The sequence below is a fragment of the Strigops habroptila genome, chromosome 8, assembly GCF_004027225.2.
Source record: "Strigops habroptila isolate Jane chromosome 8, bStrHab1.2.pri, whole genome shotgun sequence".
NCBI lineage: Eukaryota > Metazoa > Chordata > Aves > Psittaciformes > Psittacidae > Strigops > Strigops habroptila.
Genome location: NC_044284.2, coordinates 36140245 through 36164259, shown reverse-complemented (window position 1 = coordinate 36164259; position 24015 = coordinate 36140245). Strand labels below are relative to the sequence as shown.

The following is a 24015-nucleotide window of genomic DNA, read 5'->3' as shown; positions in this document are numbered from 1 at the left end:
CTCACCAGGATCAGTCCGGATGCCACAGCCTGCGCATCGGTAATTCTGCTTGGCCACAGCCACCTTCCTCCTGCCCAGAGACAGAAGACAACATGCATGAGTCCAGCCCTAATGGCACCTGGCACCAGAGGACGCGCACTGGCACAGATGTGGATGGCAGAGATGGCCACATGCTTTGCCACTTCAGTGTGGACAACAAATCCAAGGGGAAAAGCTTTGTTGTGCCCTGGTGCACACCAAAGGCACTGACCACTGACACTGGCTCCATCTCCATCTCTTAGCACCAGCTGCTGGTGGTGACCACTGTGGATTTACCAGGCTCAGAACAGGGAAGCCTGGTGGTCAGGTAGGAAGGAGAGGATAATCAACCTTGGTGTTGATGGAAAAGGGTTGGAAAGGGCAGGTCCCTGGAAAGCCCTTGGCCGCACAGGTCCTTACGTTGGGGCTGGGTGAACATTGAAGATGATCTGTGGTCGTGGAGGGGCCCACTCCAGGTTTCCGCGCACCCGAATCCTCAGCTTGTAGATGTCGGCATGTTCTCCATCATCAGGAGAGATGGGCAGAGAGTCAGGGATGGGTAGGAGCTGGAAGAAGCAGGCAAGAGGGTCAGCTCCCTGCCTGGTACAGCAAAGGCAACACACCTGGCTGGCTTGCCAGAAACCTGCAACTGCAGCCCTCTGGAAAACTGCCAGGCATTGAGCTGCTGCTCCAGCTCAATGGGGGCTGGAGAAGGGATGTCCCCAGGGATCTGAGCACTCTGCTGTAGGAGGCTGTGGTGGCAGAGCCCTACTGAGCTGAACCCCAGAGCCCAGACAAAATCCTTTGTCCAGCTGCACAAAGAGATCACTGGCACTAGCAAAGCCCCTCAGCAGTAGGCTGAAGCCAGGGATTCAGGGAAGATCAAATACTCACACCCCTACCTTCTGTGGGGCATCATGCTCGGGGACCAGCCACTCCAATTCAGAGGCAGCCGGGAGCTGCATGCCCTCAAACTGCTTCAGCAAGCCCATGGCCACAGCCTCCGCCGAGTTGGAATTGAGGAAGGAATAGGATCTAGACAGTGAAGGGGGTGGTTAGTACCGGGTCTCACAGCTGTGCCCTCCTCAAAATCCCTGATGCCAGTCCCATCTCAAGCTGAAGATACTCCCTTCAGCTTTGGTACCTGATTTCTGCACTGCTACACAGGCTTGAAATTGATATATGTGACTGATTTCTGTCTTTGCAGCTGCCACCCAAGCAAAGGTGCCTAATGGCACAACAATTGTTTAGGAAGGCAAGCAAAATATATCTTACTTAATAAAACCTGTGCCTGTTTGCAGAAGCTGCAAAGTGAGAGCCAGCATCAGTATGAGCCAGAACTGCCCTCCCAGTGCAAACCTACCCAAGATGCTTCCAACCACAGACACGGCTTTGTATCTCACCCAGCTAGCAGAGGGGTCCCTGCATCCCAATAGGGTTTTGCTTTCAGAGCATTAACACAGCAGCAGTGCTTACAACAGATGGTGATTCCCCTCCCCACAGCCCCCACCTCTCCACCCCAGGGCAGTACCAGGAAAGGACTGAGCACTTCATGTTTAAGCTGCTGCCACACTGCACAGAGTCCGTGAGCATTGCTGTGTGCCAGCAGTTCTGCCTCTGGGTCATGGCACAGCAGCAAGGGTTGGAGAGAAGGTGGCAGCACCATGTAGTCCAACAGGCTATCCCAGTTGAGAGGGGAGAGGCAGGGGAGGCTCAGAGCCAGCAGCAAGTCAGCAGCCAGTCCAGATGCTCCAGGTTATGCCACGTCCTCTCCCCAGCCTCTTACCTACTAGGAGGTATGGGCCTGTCTCCTGACACCAGCCCATATCATATCTACTTCGTGAGTATCCGGATCATCCCAGGTGCTGCTTACCAAATTCAAGACTAGAACCTAGTGCCCCACTGCTAAGTAAAGAGAGGGAGAGAGAGAGGGAAGGAGGGAGGGAGGGAGGGAAGAAGGGAGAAAAGGAGGGAGGGAGGGAAGAAAGGAGAAAAGGAGGGAGGGAAGGAAGAAGGAAGAAAAGGAGGGAGAGAAAGAAGAAGGGAGGAAAGGAGAAATGTCCACTCCGGTGCAAAACAGCAGCTGATGCATTTGGAAGAGCAGAGTTGGGCAGGAAAGAGAACTTGGTACCAAGATGTCTCGCCACAAGCCACAGACGTACATGGACTCTGAGGAGAGAAAGGACTTCCTGCTGGAGTCTGGGTTCCTCTTGATGTCTGCATCTGAATCACAAACAGACAAGGTGGAGCAGATGGGGCAGGGCAGGGGGATACATTCATTTCAAATCAAAGCTTCACTGTAAAACTTATCAAGCTGCTCAAGAGCACGTGAACTACAGCATCAACTTCTACCAGTGGCACTGAGCAGCAAGGAGAGGTGCAGTGTAATCGGTCACCTGTCAGGAGTTTCAAGGGAACGACATGGTGAGATGCTGTGAGAACAGTGAGCCTGCAGCTTGGGGGAGTCAAGTGGCTGCTGGTACAGGTCAAACACCAAGTCTCAGCAGTGACATGGCCTGAAACAGTACACACACAAGAGCTAAGAGGGCAGGACAGCAAGGTTAGCAAGAACATTTTAGTAGCTCTCTATACGCAGTATAGATGCTGCAGGGGATTAGCAATGGGATGCAGAGCCCTTCTCTCTACTTGACTGCAACCTGTAAGATCAGACAGTGGCCACGCCACAGCCTGTCAGTGGCTGCACAGCCAGGGCTCGTAGCGTCATCCAGCACTCCAGAGACATGTCAGCATCTAAGCAGAGAGTGGGCCGGCAGCTATGGGGCCAGCCCTCTGCACAGGCCACAGACCCATCTCCCAAGCAGGGAGGAGTCCAAGGTAAAGTGCAGGAGGACACTGGGATCCTGCTCCCTCCACCCCTTCATCAGCCCCCCAACAGCCCTGGGCTGCTGCATTTCTCCTCGGTGCCAGCCTCGGGTGCCAGGCAGTACCCAGTGCTACCTTAATCACTCATCCTTTCTTTCACCTGGCAGGTTAAACCCTGACAAGGAATTTATCTCAACGGTAGAAGGACCCTGGGACAGGAGACTCTTCCGGCAGTATAAGGTAGGCAGAAGCAGACAGAAACCCTGCTTCACTGCAGACGGACTCTCAGAAAAGGAAAGAGGGGCATGCAAGGGGAAAGTACTACAGGTCAGGACAGAAGAGAGACCAGTGGCACAACCCTCAGCCCAGTAGGTCTCCTGTTTTGTCCTTCTAGGGAGCTCTTGGAATGGGGTCTGCAGTGACCATACCACCCCCAAACACAGGCTTTCCACTTTCCTACCCCAGTGGCCCAGTGCCTGGATAGGGGAGGCACAGCTCGGGGTCCCTGCTCCTCCATGCCAAGGTTGGCTACATGGACCCACATAGAGCCCATCTGACCCTGGCCAGGCACCAACCACACACTGTGGCCAAGGGAATCACAGTCTGGCTGACTGAAGAGCGCCACTCCCAAGGCCATCAGCTCCCCTAGGAAGAGCAGGGCTGCCCCGGCAGCAAGGGGAGCAAGTTCCACTCCTGCCCGTGAAGTTACAGACTCACACTAGAGGAGTTCAGCATGGATGCCTGACCCTCCTCATTTGACATCCATTGCTAGAACAGGAACAGTAAAGCATCCTAATGCTAAGGAATCCACATATCTACATCATGCAAACAGACTTCTAGCTGCACAAAACAGGAAATTCAGGCACATGTAGCCTCCCAACTATGTGGGGCACCAGCTAGACGTATCTGCCATGCTCTGGTGCCTTTGGCTCTGCATAGGAAGGTGCTGTGTTGTCCTAGACTACGATGAACATGAGCAAACAGTGGGGCACATGCAGCACAGTGTGGGCCAAGTGTTATGGGGAGGCAGAGCCAGCACACTTTGGCACTGGCATCATCTCAGGGATGGCAGAGGGAGCCAAATCTGACCCTAGACTCTCATGGGGGCTATCACTGGGATGCTGCCACTGCTCACTTCCCAACCTTAACTTCAGACACTCCTCAAAAGCCTCCAGCTAGCTGCCTGAAACACTTCTGCTACCAATGCTATCACTAGGTGGGATAGTCCCCAGAAGGCCTGTGAACAACTCCCAAACCCCAGGACATCACTCTAGCCCCTGTATGCCAGCTTCAGGCCAGGATGAGCTCCCTACGGATCAATCACTGGGCTGTAAACACAGGACACAGTAGGGCTTATGGGGAAGCTCTGAGCACCAGCATCTCCAGCAGGAGCAACATGCTGGTGCCAAACAACTGACAGGAGGGATTAGCAGCAGCCCACGTAGGCTGTTGCCTTGCTAAAGCAAACAGGGAACACATGAAGGTTATTCAAATGCATCCAGCAGACTGGAAGGATTAGGTAAGTAGTACTGTAAACAATAAAAACACTAAGCAAGACCTGGCTGCATGTGATCCTGTGCCCAGGGCCTCCAGCATGAACAAACTGCCTGTGCCCTGCCTGCTCTCACTACTTCTCCTTCTAGGGCTTCTTTCTGGAAGGATTCTTCTCCAAGTCAAATCTGAGCAGGATGGGAAGGTTTAGCTGTGGTTCAGATCAGAGCTACGGGACACCACCCCTGCCAAGTCAAGCAGGATAATGCTCCCCAAGGCACCTGTAGAGGACTCTGTTCTCATTCAGCTTAGGCTCAGCTTCAGCAGCTACAGAGCTACAAAGCTGTGCCATCACCCTGCCAAGCCCTACCCCACTCAAGACAGGTCTTCACCACAGCTGGCTTATTCGGTATGTCTGAAATACTGTATGGCAAAACACCCTGGGGGATGGAGCCCACAGCAGAGCTCCTCTCTGCTCCATCCTGCTGTATCATCCTGCCATAGCTTCTCTTGGTGATGTCTGGATGATACTGTTCACAATCCCCAAGTCAGGCAGATTTCTGAGCAGTGTGCACATGCACACACACACAGCTTGCACAAACACACACGTGCCGCAGGGGAGCTCTGCGGGGTACTACCTGAGAACAAGGAAGCCATTGACACTGAGAGGCCGTTCTTGGACATTTGAATCAGGTTAGATCCATCGTTACCATCTGTATAACACGGTGATGACGAAACAGTTGACTTCAGTGCTTCAGCCAGGCCAAAGAGAAAGGGCATAATACAAGAGCAGCACTCACATGAGAAGCCCAGAACTGAATTCACACGCCCCTCCTTGGGCTTCAAAACTGAGCCCAAAATCTAGCCCTCAGTGACTGAAAGGAGAGTTTTGCTATCCACAGTTAAGAGACGAGAAGTTTAAGCAGGAGACTGGACTGCTCCGTCTTCTATGATTCTGTCTCCTTTTTAAAGTCAGTGAGATGAAGGTACTGCTGAGAAGTCAGTCATCCACCTCAGAGGATGAACAAGGCTCTGAAGAAAAGGAACACCCAGGGACCCCAGCAGGTCTCCTGTGGTCAATAAGCTCAGCCACCCAAGCTGCCAGGAGCAGAGCAAAGGTATCGTAGGTCAGGATGTGACCAACACCCACTACTGCCACCCAAGAGTAAGTAGTCAGAGCTGCAGCTCCTTCTGCCTGGGGCTGAGGAGAGCGGGATGGCAGCTCTCCCACCTCTCTCTAGCTGTGACAGCCGCTATGTGGACCAGGCAATGAAACAGAAACCTACCAGCCACAGGCACTGAATGCTAGAAGGTTACAGAGGATTTTGAAGGAAAGTCATGCCACCACATGAGGGAAACTAGTTGCTCTGCTCATGCTGAGAATTCAGCCACTTGTTTGGGAAAAGTCATCCTGGAAGTCAGAGGGATGTGCTCTCCTTCAGCGGGACCAACCTCAGCACAATCATGTCAAGGGGAAATCTGTCCCTATGCAATAAGCAACACAGCCATTCCCTCCTACCTCGGATCTCGTACTCTTCCACATCCTCTGCAGAGCCAGAGTCAGAGAGTCGCATGGAGCCACGGGAGCTGAACTGGGACCCGCTGTCTGTCGCCACAAGACCTGGGAGAAATGCAACACAGCTAGGCCATCACTGGAAGTGGTCTGAAGGGTCACTGACAGCTAAGGGAGAAGTTGATAGCCAGGTATGGCCAGGGCAGGGAGGGATGGAAGTCAAGGTTGGAAAACACTATGGGTTCGAAATCAAATTACAATCCGTAGCTCGGTGCCAGCAGCACACAAGTGTTATCAATGTATAGTATTAGTCCCATTATGGTCTTCAGTAACAGCAGAGTTTCACAAATCTCTGCAGCACCTTCACAACCATATGATTGTTTCCCACAAAGGGGCAGGAAGACAGGATGCTATCAGGTCAGGCAATGGACAGAAAACCCACATCCCATTAGCTGATGAACCCAAAACACATCACGCACTGTCTGAGCCCATCCCCTGGCAGGTAGGAAACAGGTGCCTGGTGCGGATCTGCTGGCGCCGAATGCGAATCTTTTGTTTAAGCTCCTGGATCTCCTTGTCGCTGTCTTCCTCCTCCTCCTCCAGCTGCCGGCTCATCATATTGCATTTCATCAGCTCAATGGCAGCGATCAGGGACTCCGAGATGCTGAAGTGGGCATTCTCCTGCAAGGCAAGAGCAAAAGCATTCAAGGCTGTAGCATGGAGAAACTAGGAAGACATGGTAAAAATCCTGTCTCCACCTGTGACAGCAAAGAACTTATTACTCATGGAGGATGGTAGAAAGACCTTAATCCCTGTCAACTACACAAAACCTGACTCTTCTAGGAGGACCTAGAAACTAAAGCCTTCTTGGACACCACAATACTCCTACAAAGAAGTTGTGCAGTAAAACCACTCTGGGCAGTCAGCACATGTCCCTAAGGAGCCGTAACATGTTGCAAAGCTGCTGTGTATATGCTGGATGGGCAGATCCCGGCTGCCAGGCACCATCACAGAACTCAACCTTGAAGTTCTGTGCACAGCTCTATAACAGGAAATACTATGGCATTATCTTCCCCACGGAGGAAAGTGTCACTGAACCTGCAGTAAGATACTTTCTCCAATGCACCGGCTGCTGCTGCCTCCCTCACCTTCTCCAGGTCTGCACAGCTGCCAAAGTCCTGCTCAGAGAGGTAGCTGATGAGGGACTGCCCTTCTGAGGGTCTTCTGAACATCCCTTCCCCCGAGCTCAGGTACTGTCCAGAGTCTAGAAAAGCAAGAGACAAACGTATTAGGGAGGGACCTGCTGTTATCGCCCTGCTAACAAGCCCTGCCAGTGCCCAACCAGCATCCCACAAGCAGGTGCCAGAAGGTGAGGCCACCGCAGCTGATGAAGGAGCCTGACCAGGAGCACGCATCCCTGATGAGGGTGGCTCTACTCACCATACTCCATGTAGAGCGAGCTGGGTGTGTTCAGTTCACTGCTCTGCGTAGAAGCAGAGACTGGCCTTCTCCTTCCACCTGGATCATCGTGGGACTCTGGAAGGGAAGATGACACCAGGCACACATCAGTATCCCAGAGGTGCCCCGCCACTGCACAGGGTGAAATGAAAGGGGCTCAGCATTGCATGGGCAGGCAAAAATGAATGGAAAGCACAGAGGGACATCTTCCTGCTCCATGCCATGACTTAGGGCAAGCCAAGGAGGGAACAAAACTAGAAGGCATTTCAGGCAGGAGAAGATGAGGGACGGAAAGAAGGTGAGATGCTCATGAGATGCCACAGAGCAGTCAGGTCTGGAGCCACCTTCTCTTTACGCCCTAGCAGAGCTGGGGGACACAACAGGCTCCAGCAAGTGCCTCTTACAAGCCCCTTCTTTCTGCTGGAGCACCTCTAAAGGAAGGGCTATCCCCAGAAAGGAAGGGCTATCCCCAGGGTACTGAGTCACAAGAAACAGGAAGCCTGAGCAGCTGAGGGATCTGTGGGGCTCCCAGCCCTGCAAAACAGCCTCAACAACTAGAAGGAGGCATCTGAAGGACACGCTCTTGCCCAACTAGAAGCCTGGGTTCCCTGGTCACCTGCAGTGCTCAAGGTGACCTGCAGAGGCTGTGGGCAGGGCACTGCCCCGTGCACACATTTGTGGTGCAACTCCCTGCCAGGCTGAGCTGGCAGAGACCGTCAGGAGCTGGCGTTACTGGAGACCAGCAATGGATGGTGCTCTATGGAGAGCCACAGCCTCAGGGAGGACCTGGATAGAGCAGCTGGATGACCTAGGACTGCTGAGGGAGGCTGAAAACACCCTGACTGGAGCAGGTCAGGAGCACACGGGTGTGGACATAAGGGTAGGCATCAGCTGACATCCCAACACACCAAGCAAAACAGAAGGGCAACCCCATCCTCTCAACCTCCTACTCCTCTGTTCCCAGCTTTGTGCCATAACCCTGATGTGGCTGGAGGCTCCTGAGCCCACCAACATCAGCATCTCCCTGCAAAGACCATGAAGTGGCAGCCACCAGGATGGGCCTTGGGACCAACCCACCCCACAGGCTGGGTGACAAAGGAGACCCATTGGGGTGGGAGACTCTTATAGCTAACCACTGCAGCCTGGCAGAGTATCCTGCAGGCATCTCAACCCTGCTGAAAACCAGCAAAGAAACCACCTTGTGATCACCAGCCTGGGGGATGCCACGTACAACAGAGCCTGCTGCTGAAGGGTAAAGTGAGGCAGTGCTCAGAATCCTCTGCTGGAGCAGGACACAGGGCTGGACACATCTGTCGGAATGCCCACCACCTCCAGGAAGCAGCCTTTGCAGCCACAGAGCCCTCAGCACCCAGCTGTAAGCTCAACAAACCCAGCGCTACTGTTGAATGGGTGCAAAAGAAAACAGCACATTTTTTGGAGCTGCTGACTCTTTCTGCGTGTGGGGCAAAGGGATGGCAGCACCCCAGCACCTCTGCTTGGGGGAAACCTGCCCCAAGCCCAGAAGACCAGTTGCGAGTCCTGTCCTGGCTGTGGGTGCAAACACAGCTGACTGGGATGTGGCTGAACTCAGCCAACACCAAACCTCCCCACGCCTCAGACCCACTAAAGGAAAAGAAAAATAAGATGTTCAAGCCTGCTTAGCTGCCAGCCCTTATTTGATAGGTAGGAGACGAAACCTCTCCTGGCTCCCAGGGCAGTGGGGTTGAGGGAAGGGCAGGGGACACATCTCAGGGACTTAGAGGCCAGCACTCCATAACACCATGCAGGGGAGCTGGGCACCCTTCTGGATCTGGCCCACTGCTCCCAAAATCCAAGTTAGGATCTTCAGTCAGGTTACATGCATAAACCTGACTGTGCTTCCAAGCATCAGCTGGGACACAGGGAAGAAAGAAATTTTTTTTTTGTTTTCTAAATGAGCACTAATGGATTGATGGAAATCCTGAACTTGATGCAATGATCACTAATGAAGGGCTGTTATACTGGCTCCCAAACCTGCCACTGGATCTTCTATTATAATGGTGATATCCCTGAGGCCTCCTGGGCAGACAGAGGAGGAGGGCAGCATTAAGAGAGAGAAAACAGAGATAGACTGGTTACTACCCAGCAAGGACCTCCACTTCTCCCACAAAGGCAGCACCAGTGGGACAGACTCCCACAAACTGGCTGTAGTCTCAAATCCCCTGCCCCCCCCCGCCATGCATTCACCCCCTCAAGAGCACAGGAGGACCCAGCAGGTTACCAGTAGGATGACATCCTACCAGTAGGATGAGCCCAAGCCCCAGCCCAGTGCCCTGCCAACCATGGCCCCATGCCCCAGCCAGGCAGGGCCAGTGGGGAAGCAGGATGGTTAATGCCACAGCATTGCTGGCATTTTCTAAGCTTTTGGTAAAAGCTGCCAATACCAATAACAGACTGGCCCGGGGCATTCTGGGAAGCAAAACATCAGCCCATCACTCTAGTGCAGAGCAGGAAAGTAAGGCCTAAGGGCAAACACCAAATTTACCAACCACTTGCACACTGTTCCCCTCATCAATCAGATCCATGGAGTCAAAGGGGTGGCCAGCATCAGCCTCCCGTTACCAGGGTCTCCCACACCCCAAAGCCATCCCAGAAAAGCTGCCCCATTACCGTGCAACTTCCCCGAAGCCACGTTGGTGTCAGAGTGTGAGCGTACGTGGCTCTTCTTGAGGACGCCCTGTGTAGCTGATGACTGTCCTTCCGAGAAGCTGGACCGGCGCAACAGGCTCAGGCCCCTGCTTCCCCCTCCGCTTGCCCCCTGCTCCCCCAGGGATGAGACTGAGTCCAGCTTCTGGGAGCTGCTGGAGGAGAAGAGTTTAGAGCTACTGCTCTTGGTGCTGTTGGTGCTAGCACTGCTGCACGCTCGGCCCCGGCGCCCTGAGTTCCCAATGGCCAGGTACTCTGGCCCATCATTAACATCGCTCTGTGGATCATCCTGACTCCCCGTCCAAGTGTCCTCACTCTGGCTGGTGGTGCTGGAGCTCATCTCGCTGGCAGGAGAGAAGGGGTCTTTGGGTGAGGATACATTGAAGTGGGTGACAGAGCTGCGCTGCTCCAGAGGGGACCTGCCCTCGCTGAAGGAGGAGGACCGGGTGGACGGGCAGCACTCCTGGGGCTGGCTGGCGCTGGAGCTGACAGAGTTGCTTGCTGATCTCCTGTCTGGACAGAGGCAGGAGCAAGATGTCACATAGCCCGGCACAAGCAGACCACCCTAAGGCTTCATACCAGCATGTCCACCCACCATGGGCCCATTCCCACCAGGGATCTCCCTCCCATTGCAGGCAGACATCTTCTTGCACCCATCCACCATAACGAATCCAAGAGCAGAAATAAAAGGCAAAGTCTCTTCTGGGTCTATCCTGAGCTTCCAAGCCCACCCTCGTTACCTGAGAGGCCAGAGGAGGCTGGAGAGTGGAGGCTGGAGAAGGACCCAAAGCAGCGCTGCTGCACGCAGCCTGCAGCAGGGATGTATGGGGATGCGGGAAGGGCAGTCAGGCTCTGACTCTTGGTCACCAGAGGTGGACCATCACTCCTCCTGGTAAGCTGAAGAGAGGTAGCATCATTAATAAATCAGGATTTACAGGGCATTTACACATCAAAGGAGAAGTAACAGAAAGGAATCGACTTCCTAGTGCCTGGTCACCAGCCAGCAAGGATGCGGCAGACCTGACGGCAGGAGGATGGGGAGGTGCGGTGCAGAAGGGAAGAGGCTTTTTGTTCGTAGTTACGTGGCAGGCTCCTGTTGGGAAATTACCAGGCTCTCAGTGAAATGATCCAGGCAGCCCAGCGCCCCAGGCAGACGGCTCTCATGTCCTTCTGCATCGTGGTCACACATCTCTCTTGTACCAGCAGAAGGACCTGATGCGCACAGGGATGGCAGTGACGTGCCGGCCAGCTGAAAGAACACAGCTCCCATTTAATGGAGCCTCATTAATTGCTCTCCTCTGGGGAGCTCTGTGCAAAGAAAGCAGCTGTTGTTCCCATCCTCTGGGGAGGGGGCAGATGGTGCGGGGCTGCACAGGGGGTCACTGGCATCACCAGCAGCAATGGTGTCCTGGAGTGCTGCCTGTCCCCTTGGCAGATGACTGTCCCTCACAACCAGGCAGCTCTGCTCACTGGCCCTGAAGCCTGGGACTATTGGAGAGGACTTCAGAGGTGCCTCTTACAAGGAACCATAGGTCCTCATACTCAAATCCTCAATGCCAGGCAGAACCAAGGTGCTCCACTACAGGCTCCACAAAGCCTCCTTCACCACCCCAACCCCTGCCAGGCTCACACAGGCAGTGCACGGACCAGTTCACTGCTCTCCTTCCCTCTTGGAGCTCCTTTTGCTACATCCAAGACCAGCCCCTTGCCCAAGGGCTACATGTGGCCCAAATAAGACCTCTCACAAGCAGCCACAGTCAGCCAGCATTTGGGGAAAACCAGATGTAAAAGCCGGGACCTCTACTCACCATGGAGGTGTCAATCTGAGCCAGAAGCCTGGGGTTGTTCTGCTCGACAGCCTCCAGGCACTGCAGCATGGCCGTGACGTGTGCGTCACTGAGCAGGAAGGCAGTGTCTGGGGAGAGAAAACTGCTGCTTGGAGGAGTCCCTCTCATCTGTGTGGTTTGATAGTGCCAGTTCCTCACATGCAAATCACCTTTTCTGCCATCCCCCCTCACTCCTATGTGGCTTGGATATTTTCTTAATAGAAAGATAGATATTTTCTTAATAAGAAGGAAAAGGCCCATTTCTCTTTACCTGCGTAGAATTTCCTGATGTACTGCCGGTTCCCCAGGAGCGGCCTCAGCTGCGCTGACAGGCAGTGGCACTGCAGGCTGTGCTGCAGCCACAGCTGAGCAATGGCCTGGTCCTCTGGGCCCTCAGGGTCAGGATGGCCACTCTCCTGCAGGCTGATGAACTGGAAAGGGACACCAGGCACAGGGTTAAGGCACGCAGAGGCAAGCAGGGGAGCAGCACTGCTCACTGGTCAGTGGGAAGGAGGACACGTCTCAGCAGCTCCTCAGCCACCAGGGAGGCAAAGCACCAGGTAGGAGCAACGCTTCAAAGGTCAGCCAGCGACCAAAGTCCTCTGATAGCCACCAGCAATATGAATTTCTCTTGCATGCTCTCCCACCCGTGTGCCTCGCCCCTGACCCAAAGGGACCCCACACTCCCAAATCCAACCTGACCCCAGTGGTGACGGTCATGTTCTTGTTGACACATTAACTGGGAAGGTTACAGCAATGCCTGAGCTGCTGCAGCTTCAAGAGCTAGACTGTTAGAGATCTGCACAGATACATGAATCACCCCTGCATACACACAAGCGCTGCTTGTGCCGGTTCCCTTGGTGATGCCCGCTGTACCCGGCCGAGCCGAGTTGGAGACTGGCCTGGGAGAAATAAGCAGCTGATTGTCTCAGCCTGAGCCACGCCGAGTTCCTGGGACGTGGCTTGTACACAAACACACGGCTGCTTCAGCCTCCACAAGCCATGGAGCTGCTTTACCCCCAGCAGGCCCGCAGCCAAAGTGCTGCTATCCCAGCAGTGAGGCTCACAGCCCAGCTGCCCAATCCCATCCCTGCTGGGCACACAAGGCCACCCCACCAGAACCCACCTTCTCCAGGTGATGAGCAGAGCCGGGACTCAGCCAGCGAATGTCCTTCACAAACTGCCAGTAATCCTTCTGTCTGCAGCACACCTACACCGGACAGGCACAGTTAGATACCACCAGCCAAGTCCCAGTTAAATGACAACATCTCCCATTAGCCCCTTGCTACTATGAGAGTTCAGTCCCTAAACCTGGCAAGATGAGCCAGAAAATGGGCAAACACATCCCAGCAAAACTAGCAACCATTGCTGTTTTCTGGTGCAAACCACCACTGACGACACCAGCATGGCTGAGTACCCCAGGTAAGAAATTTGGCATTGCACTTTTACCAACTCTTTGCTGTTGTTTGCCTCAGCTTTATTCAAACAATGGATTATTTTGTTCTTAGCTATTCTTGCCATTAAAGAGGAACTGCAGCAGAGTTGCTGTTTCCATCACCACCCCATAGGGTGTAAACAAAGCCCCAAAATATCTCTCCTCACCAAAAGACTGAATATTTTTCCTTCCATTTTTATTTCCTCTTTCACAAGCGGCAGAGGAATAGATTCTGGTTTGTGGTTTATTTGTCTGGAGGGGGTAGAGATGTTGCTTTGTTTTTTTAAGACTAGAGAACTAACATGGCAATTTTAGTCCTCTAGATTGAATAGGGGTTTTTTTTGAACAGATAAGTAAAATTCACTCAAAAGTTTAAAAACCTCTTGCAATTCTCTTAACATGTACATATGGGTTTTTTCAAAAAAGCTGATAAAATAATAAGTAAAATGAATTGTTTTGCTGCAGCAACTATGAGAAAACTGCTGTTAGGAAGCTGTATTTTTATGGGCCTCCCTTTGCAGCTAATATAGCTTGACTGGTGCTGCAGGTGCCCAGGCAAGGGAGACATTTCTAAGAGAAAGAGCTGCCTTTGCCTGCCTGAAAAGCATTGAGGAAGGCAACACGATCCTGCTTTGCAGCTCTGGCATGAACTGTTACCAATAGTCAGACAAGTATAAATAATTTAAATCACGCTTCCTGAAGCCTATTAATAGCACGACTATCAGAAGGGAGCACTGCATGCCTCACACATGAAAGGTAGCTTCTCTCTGTGGATCTCTCAAAGAAGGTCCCATTCCTCTGGGCCGCAGAGCCACTCGATGGGAAGCCTGCCCCCAGGCACACCCTGCAGACTTGCTTCAACCTTCCATTGTAAATTAATTGTGCTGGTAATTGTAAGCTGAACGGGAGATCTTCAGGCCTCTGCACAGAAGCAGGAAAGAGAAACTCTTCCAAGCAGCCATGAAAGGGGGAACGGCTGGGTGAGTAGCTGCAAGGCACAAGAGCCTGGAAAGAGATCCCATTCACACAAAGCAAGGATTTGGTTGCCAGTTCCTGTTACTAACACAGCTAACCAGAAACAGTAAAGATGCAAGGTTTCTCTTGCCAGACCTCGCTGGGAAGTTATCCAATTGCAGACAATATGGGCCCAACTCATTGCAAATGCAACTTTATCACTTGGCTGCAGCAGGAGGAAAGGAGGGAGGGGCTGACCTCAGCGCAGGGTGCACAGGTACTTAGAAAAACTATGTCGAAGGTGGATGAGATAGAAAGAACACGCACCCAGGTCCCTCTGACAACCACAGCACTTGCCAGGCAAGCTCAGTTCCAGCTTTAACCATTTCCCACACTGCTACAAGCATTGTACCCACTCCTTGCTAGGAGCACTGAAGCAAGTTGCAGCAGACAGGACTGCCCCACTTGCTCATGACAGGCACCAAAGCTGCTACAGACAGACAGCAGTGCTGGCAGGACAGAGCCCTACCTTGTCATGGATGAGCCCATGGTAGAGGATGCTGTGCATGTCTCTGCAGAGCCGTTCCAAGCCGCCATACTTGGACCAGACATTCGGGTTGCTGGTGGACACCAAACCTTCCACTGTGGTCTTCAGATTGCCTAGTAGCTTCCAGTGCTCCTTTCTGCAAAGGAACACAGCAAGTTGCATCAGATATACAGCAAGAGGAGCTTCACAGCAGGACCATGGTATTGGTATCTCCAAGGAGACTCTGGTCAGGCTGAAACCTTTGGTAGTCCAGAAGCTAGCAAAGGTGAGCTAACAGACTTTACACCTCCTTGTGGTCTCCCATGCATGCTTTGTGGACAAGAGGCCGTATCATAATGATTCTTGTGATGACTGGTAGCCACCACCTATATGGTCTTAGTAGGCAACCAGAACAAAGACTGATGGCTCCTGCAATATGTGACTTGCTTGGTACATACCAGCAAAGCTGAAGGACATTTTTCCAGCCAGCCTCATGCTTGCTTCATTCACAAGCTCTATCAGAAACTGTGCAGAGCAGCAGCCCATCAGGAGTACCGCAGTTGTAAGGCAACAGTATGATGTCTGCCCTATCCAACCTAGTTGATTCCACTATCCAGCAGACAGTGGCCACACTGCAGCCACACTTACAGAGAGCAATGTGTACCGCACCAAGCACTCCAGCACCATCAGGATGCAGAGGTGCTCCACTCCAAGGCTGGTAACTCTTCACTTGCATCTCCATCTGTACAGGTGCCCCCTGGCTCCCGTACGCACAAGTTGACTTTCTCACAAAAGCATTCATCATGTTTTGGACAGAGATTAGCAAACTGCAAACTGCAGGTCTACTCAAGAGTTTGCACAGCATTTCTCATTGGTATGACCCACCTCGGCTGCTCTCCGTACAGCAAGAAATCACCATTATCAGCCACAAAGCAGGAGTGGCAGTGCAGAGAGGTAATATTATTTGCCTATGCAAAAGCAACTTTGGGGAAGGAAGCTTTGGATGACTGAGGTCCCTGCTCAAGCTGCTTGACTGTGTTGCCAGAGGAACAGTAGCTGGAAGAAACATGTATTCAGATAAAAGCCATTCTTTCAGAAGCAACAGGAATGTTGCAATGTTTATATGGGAGTGTAAATACCAAAAAATATGCCTCTGCAGGGTTTGTAACAAAAGCACCCAAGGTGATAGCTTACAATGAAAGTCCAACCTTTCATCTTGCAAGAAACAAGCCAATGTTTCAGCTGTTAATCCCTCCCACACCCAAAACCAAACTGAATTTCCAAAGCAAAAGGGGGAAAATATAATAAAAAATAACATTATTTAAAACTGCTCTCATTGTAGATGAAAGTGTGGGCTACACACTTCTGCAGCACAGAGAAGGATACTAAAAAGTAACATAATCCTGGTATTTAAAACCAAGCTTTTCTTGCCAATATTCTCTTTTTGAGACTTGATCACTATTGCTAAACTGATTAAATGAACAAGCAGATCATCAAATACTGGCTCTACTTCAGGCTACCTACCCACTCCCTTCACAAGGTCTCCCCAGGGCAACCTCACCACTTTCCGTGCCCGTGTAAACTTAAATCACACAGAAGCCGACCCATCCCACCAGCAAAGCCTGTCACCCTGGCAACACAGGAGCTCCAAACCAGAGCTGCAATGCGTATGGAAGTATGTATACGCTTATGATGTACTTAGACTAACAAGCACCAACAGGGCTTTATCTCAGGAGATAAGGAGATTTTATCTCCTTATCCTAAAGGAGATCCGACTTGGGGAGACACAGAAAACTGAACCAGCTCTTCTAAATTTATGGGCTTTTCCCATCCCTGCCCTAAGGGATGCAGATGCTCTTCGATCGGGGACTGCGGACACCCAGAGCAGCATCGCCAGTCCCAGGTCAAAAAGCATCTGCAGCCACTGAGCTCAAAACCTCACCAGCTCCTCCCCAAGATATTTCTAACACTCAGATTTAGGAAATGCAAGTGAAAGCTCAGCCACGCTGTTGATCTTCCAAGTCAGTGAGTCAGGGGAACTCCCTCCGGTGCTATTTCATGCTAAAAAGCAGGCGATGCACACAAGGATGTGGAGATAGGACATGCAGAGACGTGCCTTTCCAAATGAACTGTCTCATTAAAGGAGTTGTGCATCTTCCCAGAGGTAGAAAACTAGGGTCCAACAGACTGGAGTCACAGCTCCCTCCTAGCACAGGGAAACTAAGGTTAAGCAATCCTTAAACAAAATAACCTCAAAATATTAAAACATTGAACTCAGAAGCACATAGGGAATGAGCAGCACAATGAAAGCAACTTTGCAGAGGTGGTGCAGAAGCTACCAAAAGTGAATTAAACCCCTGTAAGACAGTAAGGATTCCATGGGACTTCTTAGCCCAAAGCAGTTCACAAGTTGGATGCACAAGACCCTACTAACATGGAAACCTCAGCTGTTTCTGGGCCGGAACACTGTGCATGCTGGAAAGCATACAGTGATGTAAGGTTGAAGAAATGAAGACCCTTATAGTTGGCTGCATATGGCAGGGAAATCTAGAGAGCACAGCTAACCACGTTTCAACTTTGACTGGACTTGTGGGTTAACCCCAAATTAGCAGCAGGGTTTGCTGCCCTCACACTGACAGAGACTGAAATTGAGCTGCCAGGAGGGATGGAGGAAGCCTGAGCCCAGCTGGCATGAAGTTCCCCATTTCAGGTGGTGTTCAGAGCAATATTAAGAAATCTGCTTGGTCTTTCCTGAATAAAGAGAATTCCCCTTTGCTAGTGCTAAAGAAAGCCTGACACGGGGTAAGGCCAATTCATAATCACATCATGCAAACTTACGGAAGGGCAAGGTGAGTGGGGTTTCATGCCCCAGAGAGGTCACAATACAGGAGCAGAGCTTCCCCTGCAAGAACTACATGTGCTTCTGCTCTCCTGCTCTAGCAGAGCCTGGTTGCCCAAGCCAGAATGGCTGAGGGTGTTTGCAGGGGTCATCACCGGTGGAGCATCGGTGAGACCTCAGCCACATCCCTCTCCTTCCTTAAAGACAACAATCTCTGATCCAGCCTCTAATTTTAACCACCAGATCTGTAAACTTGGCACGGGGTCTCCTTGCTTCACCTCCACAAACTCTACCTTCAGGTACAGCAACATCAACGCACCATCAAGAACCATGTTCAGTATAATTGAACGTTTTGCACTGGAGTGAAAAAAGACAGAATACAGCCTTGGAGCAAGAAATGGTTTAATGCCACTGCTGATGACAACAAGAGGGAAACATTGCTTGCTCTCCCAAGGCTTTTTCAGCCCCTCCATGCCAGCAAGGCTAGAAGCTTCTCTAGCAAAGGTGACTCACAGCAGAGGCAGGGAGCCATGCTGCTGACTCAGGTGAACTTCTTCATTTAAAACAAAACCAAACCCTAGTTACTTTCCAAAACAGAATCACACAGCTATCTAGTATTAAAAAAATAAAAATAATAAAAAAAAGCACTCAACGTGTGTGTGTCTGTGTTCTGCAGGAGGCAGCTAACGTTAGCTGCTTGAACCCTCTTGATCCCTCTTAGCATACTGAAAAGGTCAGGCTGAGGATGCTGAGGTCACGGAGGGACTTCCACCAGATCTCCAAGGACATTCCCGTGATGACTGTCGATTCCTCCTGCAGATCTCAAAGGCGCTGCATAACCCACTGCTGCGCACAGTCTGCTCCCGTTCTCGCCATCCCCAGGTCTCCCAGACAACCAGCAGCCCCTTCCCTGGGCTCCCCCCCTGCTGCTCCAGCAGGCTCGGCACTGCTGGGGAAAGGCATTAAAAGAAAGGCAGGTTTCATGCAATTCATCTGCAGCAGTGGGGAGTGCCTGACAAGGCAGAGGAAGCCAGAAGAGCTCTGCCAGCCTGGCAGATCAGCCCTGCTGCGCCCGGGTGGGATAGCTGAGCAGGCTGGCAGGGAAACGAAACACAGGGTGGTTTGCAATGGTGCTAAAAGCATTTGTCAGTATAAAACAGGGGGCACAACCACCAAAGGCTCCCCCAGCAAATGCAGCCCAGAGCTGCTGCTTGCTGGAGTACTCTTGCCCTTCACCGGCAAAGGGTGAGGGAAGAAAATAGGGATTAAAGGTGGGTTTTAGCCTTCTCCCAGCACAGCAGATAGTTTCACCTGCTTGTCCTGGTGAAGCTTCCCACAGGCAGATGACCACAAAACCATGAACCCAGGATACTGTCCATCAGGCTTCAATCTGCACAGGACCTGCCTGCAACAAGCACACAGGCAGCCAGAGGCAGCAACAGGCAGAGCAGACCCCAACGGCAGCCCACCTCCCTGGGACCAGCCACTCACCTTCCTCCACTGCTCCCAGTACAGGTTCGTTCCCTTTAGGGACCCTCTCCTCAGGCCCTGCCGTCCCTGGGAGCTGAAGGCAGCAGCTCTCTGCCAACCTGCCCAGCTGCACAATGGCCCCTCTGCTCCCCCCAGCACTGCTGCGTCCTCCACACCACCTACCCACAGCACTAAGAGCCCTGCTCACTGCCCAGCTAACCTGCCTGCTGCACCTCAATGGACATTGCTATTACAGCCCCTGCTCCCCGATGCATGTCAGAACTGCTGCATAGGAGGAGAAACAGCAAAAGCTAGCACAAAATCCTTGCTCTCCTCTCCTGTGCTGGCAGAAGGATGGACTTCAGCAAAATAACTTCTGCTTCTGCGTTTCCCGTGATACACAGGAAGATGGATCCAGTGAGCACTACCCTACTGCTGTCAGTCACAGCCACGATCTATAGTGAAATGGCACCTCACCAGGAATTAAAATGCTGAACCATTTGCACAAAGGACAACGACGCTGTGCACAGCCCATGCCAGGATCTGCCCCAGCGCATCAGTGATAGCCAGGAGCACAAGCAGGCCCCCTCATGTGCCAGCACCAGAGCGGATGATGTCTGCTATGTCCCCAGGGGAGTGCTGAGGGTGGCACCAGCTCAGCCCTATTAATAACACAATGGTAGAGTCTGGTAGTGCAGGATTTGCACTTGCAAAGGCAAGAGAATGCACAAAGACAATTCTGGAAAAAAAAAGAAGAAGTGAATGCAATCAACTCTTTTACCTTTCTGAACTGGCTGGGTCTGAAGCGTTAGCTAAAGAGAAAGAATGGCTCAAACCATGCAAATCAAAAGGCACCCTAAACCTGTGCTGTAGCTTTAAAAGCTCCAGTAGCATTTTCCTGGCTGATATTGCTAGCAGGAACAGAGAGGCTGGCTGAGCCCCTCAGATAAGGAATGCTTCTCTCTCATATCAAGTTTCAGTGGCTCTCTCCTCCCCAGCCAACACTCCCTTTTCCACCCAACATCCATGCTTCACTTGTGAGCACCAGGGCAAAACCGAAGCACAAAGCAGAGGCTGAAGACATGCAAAACCCTGAAGTAAACAGGACTTGTCATCAAAACACCTCCAGGGAACAACCTCTGCTGCTTTTATAAATACCAACAAGAAAAACCATGCCTAAAGCATGAATGAAGACCACACAGGTGAAGATACCACAGCACAGCCGCTCTTGCAGCCAGCCACGTGCAGGTGCACGGCCTCGCCTTCAGAAATAGAGAGAAGCCAGAGATTTCTTTTCAGCACCCAGAAGGGGCGATGCAGCCGCCTGCCAGGAGGGTAATGAGACACAATCTGAAAGCAGCAAGCTGCAGAGCTGCCAGAACAGCAGCACAGAGTCAGGGCGGGATGGCGTCGCCCTTAAAACAAGGCGTGTGAAGCAGAGGCTCGGCAGCTGCCGTCTTGGCCATGGCTGATGGAGAGTCGCTGTCTCCTCCATATCAGAAACAGAGCACAATGTACTGAGGGCGTACATCTGTGGCTACCACTGCCAATAGAATCACAGAATGGATTGGGTTGGAAGGGACCTTAAAGCTCATCTAGTTCCAACCCCCTGCCATGGGCAGGGACACCTTCCACTAGACCAGGTTGCGCAAAGTTCTGTCCAACCTGGCCTTGAACACTGCTAGGGATGGAGCATCCACAGCTTCTCTGGGCAACCTGTAGCAGTGTCTCACCACCCTCATAGTGAAGAATTTTTTCCTAATGTCTACCTGAAGTCTACCCTCTTTCAGTTTAAAGCCATTCCCCTTGTCCTATCCCTAGATGCTCTTGTAAAAAGCCCCTCTCCAGGTTTCTTGTCAGCCCCTTTAGGCACTGGAAGCTGCTCTAAGGTCCTCCTGGAGCCTTCTCTTCTCCAGGCTGAACAACCCAGCTCTCTCAGCCTGTCTCCACAGGACAGCTGCTCCAACCCTCTCATCATATTGATGGTCATCCTCTGGGCTCGCTCCAACAGGTCCACGTCCTTCTTATGTTGGGGGCTCCAGAGCTGGACGCTGTACCCCAGCTGGGGTCCCACGAGAGCAGAGCAGAGGGGCAGGGTCACCTCCCTCTTCCCGCTGACCACACTCCATCCCGCAGCCAAGACGCCCGCCCGGTCAGGGCGCTGAGCGGTGTGCTGGTCGCGGGGTGCGCTGTGAAGCACCCGGCAGCGGGGCCGGGCTGTCAGCGCAACGCGCGGCTCTGACACAGGCGGGGCCGGGCGGGGGCAGCGGCACGCCCTGCAGCCACCCCCCCTCACCCCCCCTGCCCCGGGGGTTGCCGCAGGCCCCGCTCCCGCCGCGCTCACTCCCCGCCGCGTGTCACACAGGCGCACGTGCCGCCCCCCGGCCGCGGACACACCTGCTCTCCGCGCGCCCCTCGCGGGGACCGACCTCCATCCCGCCGCCCGCCGCCCGCCGCCCGCCGCCCGCCGCCGCCGCGTCACCGTCACGTGGGGGCCAGCGCCCGCCCCGCCTGCGGCGGACTACATCTCCCGGCATGCACCGCGGCTGACCGGCGCCCCTCGCGCGGCGGGAAGACCACAGCTCCCGGCATGCAGCGCGCGCGGCCGTGCTGAGGCAGCGGCACACCGCCGTGGGGGGAGCTCCGTCTCTGTTTATCGCCCCGGAGCTCCGCGCTGCCCTCGGTGTCCTCCGCGACAGCGCTGTCGCCGGCTCCAGAGAGAGCATGCCTCCGTGAGCCAGCGCCCTGCGTGACTAGGTGAGGAGGGAGCAGCGGGCGCTCCGGGTTCCTGTCAGGCACGGCTGCTGGCGCTGAGCGGGGCGGGCCCCCGGCGTCCTCCACCTCTATAGATACAGGGTCGTGCCCCCAGGGTGAGTCTGTGGCTGCTGCGGGTCCCCACAGCGGTACGCTGCTGTCAGCGTGCAAAAGTTGAGTTGCCACTCGGGTTACCACCAGCCCTCCGAGTAAAGCGTTTGCACTGGGGTGCAGCTGCACCACAGTGTAAAACCACAGTAACTGCTGAGGTAACCGCTTGCCAAACCCTGCATCGGAGGTGATGAGGAAATTGTGATGCCGAGAAAAACAAACAAGGTGCCCCTGAGAGACAGCTCATGCACTGAACGTGCCAGCAGAGACAGAGAAACAGAGGTTTCTGTTCTGTCACCCAGAGTAAAGAGGATGTGAGAAATATTGCAGAATTATATGTACTTTCCTGTAAGAAGATTGAAATGAAACTTGGAAAAAGTGATGCTGCTGCCATTAGTTTGAGAACAGTGACAAATTATTATAGGAGATAAAAGCCAGCTATGTCTCCGGGTATGTTTGATGCCTCAGAAACCAAAGGTAGTCATTTGTACAGTGGAAACGTCCTATATCTGTTACTTCTAACGATAAATACGTGCTGCTCACTGATGCTGCGTACATGAAGACACACCCCTTCACCTGACACGTTCTCTGTGTTTTACCAGTACAGCACTTCAGCAGCATTTGGAACAATAGGGCTCTATACTGCTATTCTAAAAGCAGTAACAGCAAAAAAAATACAATGGGTTTTTTTTCAGAAGGTGCTTAATTAAGAGCCTAGGGCTCCCTGACCATAGTAATTGTGTACAAGTGTAGAACAACAGCTTCCAGCTGGTTGTCAGGCATGCAGAAGTGTTCATGCACTGGTTGGATGGGTGGAAAACACTGGCTGTACGTGGCATGTCTGCTGTCAGGGCATCGGGCTATGTGTTAACTCTCACAGTAAAAACAGTGGAGGAAATCAAGTCATCAAGACTATTGTGATCATTGTAGATGATCACACCTGGTGGAGCATGCAGATGAAGCTGACCGGTCTCATTTAGCTCCTAAATCAGGAATTACAAGATTCTCCTAGTCAGAAATACAAGTCAGAAATAGCATGGATGTTGCTTAACAGCAATTTTCAAATTCCCTTTCTTCAGGAAAATCTCTCCTTTTCCCCTGCTTCATTATGTTGTTTTGCACATTACTTGTAGACACTGCTCACTTAGCTATTGTCAATGCCTGTGTCAATTTAGAGAGCATATAAGAAATAATTCCATCAAGAATAAGCCTGGTCACAAAGAGCCTGTAGTCACACAGGGATATGTGTGCTTCTGGGACTGTGCTGAGGTTGAACTGGAGACTCACTCTCCAGTGCAGAATTTGAGGAGTGCCAGTAGAGGTCAACAGTTGTAAATGTATGAAAGCATGTATGTATCCTTTTGGATACATACAGTAACAAAATCTGGAATCTCGCAGACCTGATTGCTGTTCAGGGAAGATTTGGGTGACATAAAGTCAGTTATCAACTCACTGTAATTTCTGTACTCATTAAAAGTACCTCACAGGGAAGGCAGAACTGGAAGTTACTGGTAGATGCCAGACAATTTCATGTGAGGAATGAGAAGCTGTTTTTCAGAGGGTTAATGCCTGTGCCCCTAGGGAAGCACGGACTGGGATCGATGCAGGTGTTCCACAGCTGAGGACATACAGCTTGGACTTGACAGTCCCCTCCGGCTGTAAATCTACGAGTGCATTTAGTACCTGATTCTTTGGGCATGGTTTCTGCTTGGTAATTTTATTACCTCCTCCCAGGAATTTCAGCCAGGATGTTCAGGTCACATCTGGTCTGTAATTCCCCCATGAAGTACCGTAACAACAGGGGTTACTAGGCAGCCAAGCCATGAAGTCTCTTTTTTCTGAGGAGACAATAACTGTCAGTGCCACATGGAAGCTTTGTGGCTTGGCGGGATGCTGACACAGTCCTGAGAGCCAGAAAACCAAGAGCTGATGTTTGCACAGTTGCCTTCATGATCCCCACAGCATTTCAGCCATTTTCAACGCAGAAGAAAACACTCTTCGGGATCAGAACTTCTGTCTTTTTTTTTCTATTGTGCTGAGCAGCAGACAGCTGGTGTCCTGTCTGGATAATAAATGGAACCCATGGATATGGTACAATCTGGATTTTGTCTG

General features: G+C 52.3%; 1 protein-coding gene and 1 long non-coding RNA gene across 7 annotated transcripts in view; one reads left to right on the top strand and one right to left on the bottom strand.

Moving 5' to 3' along the window:
• RUBCN (rubicon autophagy regulator) overlaps positions 1–24015 on the bottom strand; it is a 31609-nt gene that overhangs the window by 5341 nt on the left and 2253 nt on the right. Inside the window, exons 1-18 of one of the 6 annotated variants that reach the window (XM_030493698.1) lie at positions 21436–21545; positions 14733–14886; positions 12941–13024; positions 12086–12245; positions 11797–11903; positions 11097–11237; positions 10729–10885; positions 9953–10501; positions 9317–9361; positions 7286–7381; positions 6994–7109; positions 6325–6526; positions 5852–5953; positions 4971–5045; positions 2181–2241; positions 921–1053; positions 439–584; positions 6–70 (exon numbers count right to left, since the gene is read on the bottom strand). In XM_030493698.1, the coding sequence (XP_030349558.1) occupies positions 6–70; positions 439–584; positions 921–1053; positions 2181–2241; positions 4971–5045; positions 5852–5953; positions 6325–6526; positions 6994–7109; positions 7286–7381; positions 9317–9361; positions 9953–10501; positions 10729–10885; positions 11097–11237; positions 11797–11903; positions 12086–12245; positions 12941–13024; positions 14733–14886; positions 21436–21473 (2431 nt within the window). In that variant the 5' untranslated portion in view covers positions 21474–21545. Of the gene's footprint in view, positions 1–5; positions 71–438; positions 585–920; positions 1054–2180; positions 2242–4970; positions 5046–5851; positions 5954–6324; positions 6527–6993; positions 7110–7285; positions 7382–9316; positions 9362–9952; positions 10502–10728; positions 10886–11096; positions 11238–11796; positions 11904–12085; positions 12246–12940; positions 13025–14732; positions 14887–21435; positions 21546–24015 lie in introns of those variants that run through there. The other 5 variants (XM_030493699.1, XM_030493703.1, XM_030493701.2 and 2 more) reach the window with 5 other exon arrangements.
• Positions 21690–24002, top strand: LOC115611194. The gene is made up of 2 exons (XR_003992502.1): positions 21690–21795; positions 22599–24002. It is a non-coding gene; the product is annotated as an uncharacterized LOC115611194 (long non-coding RNA).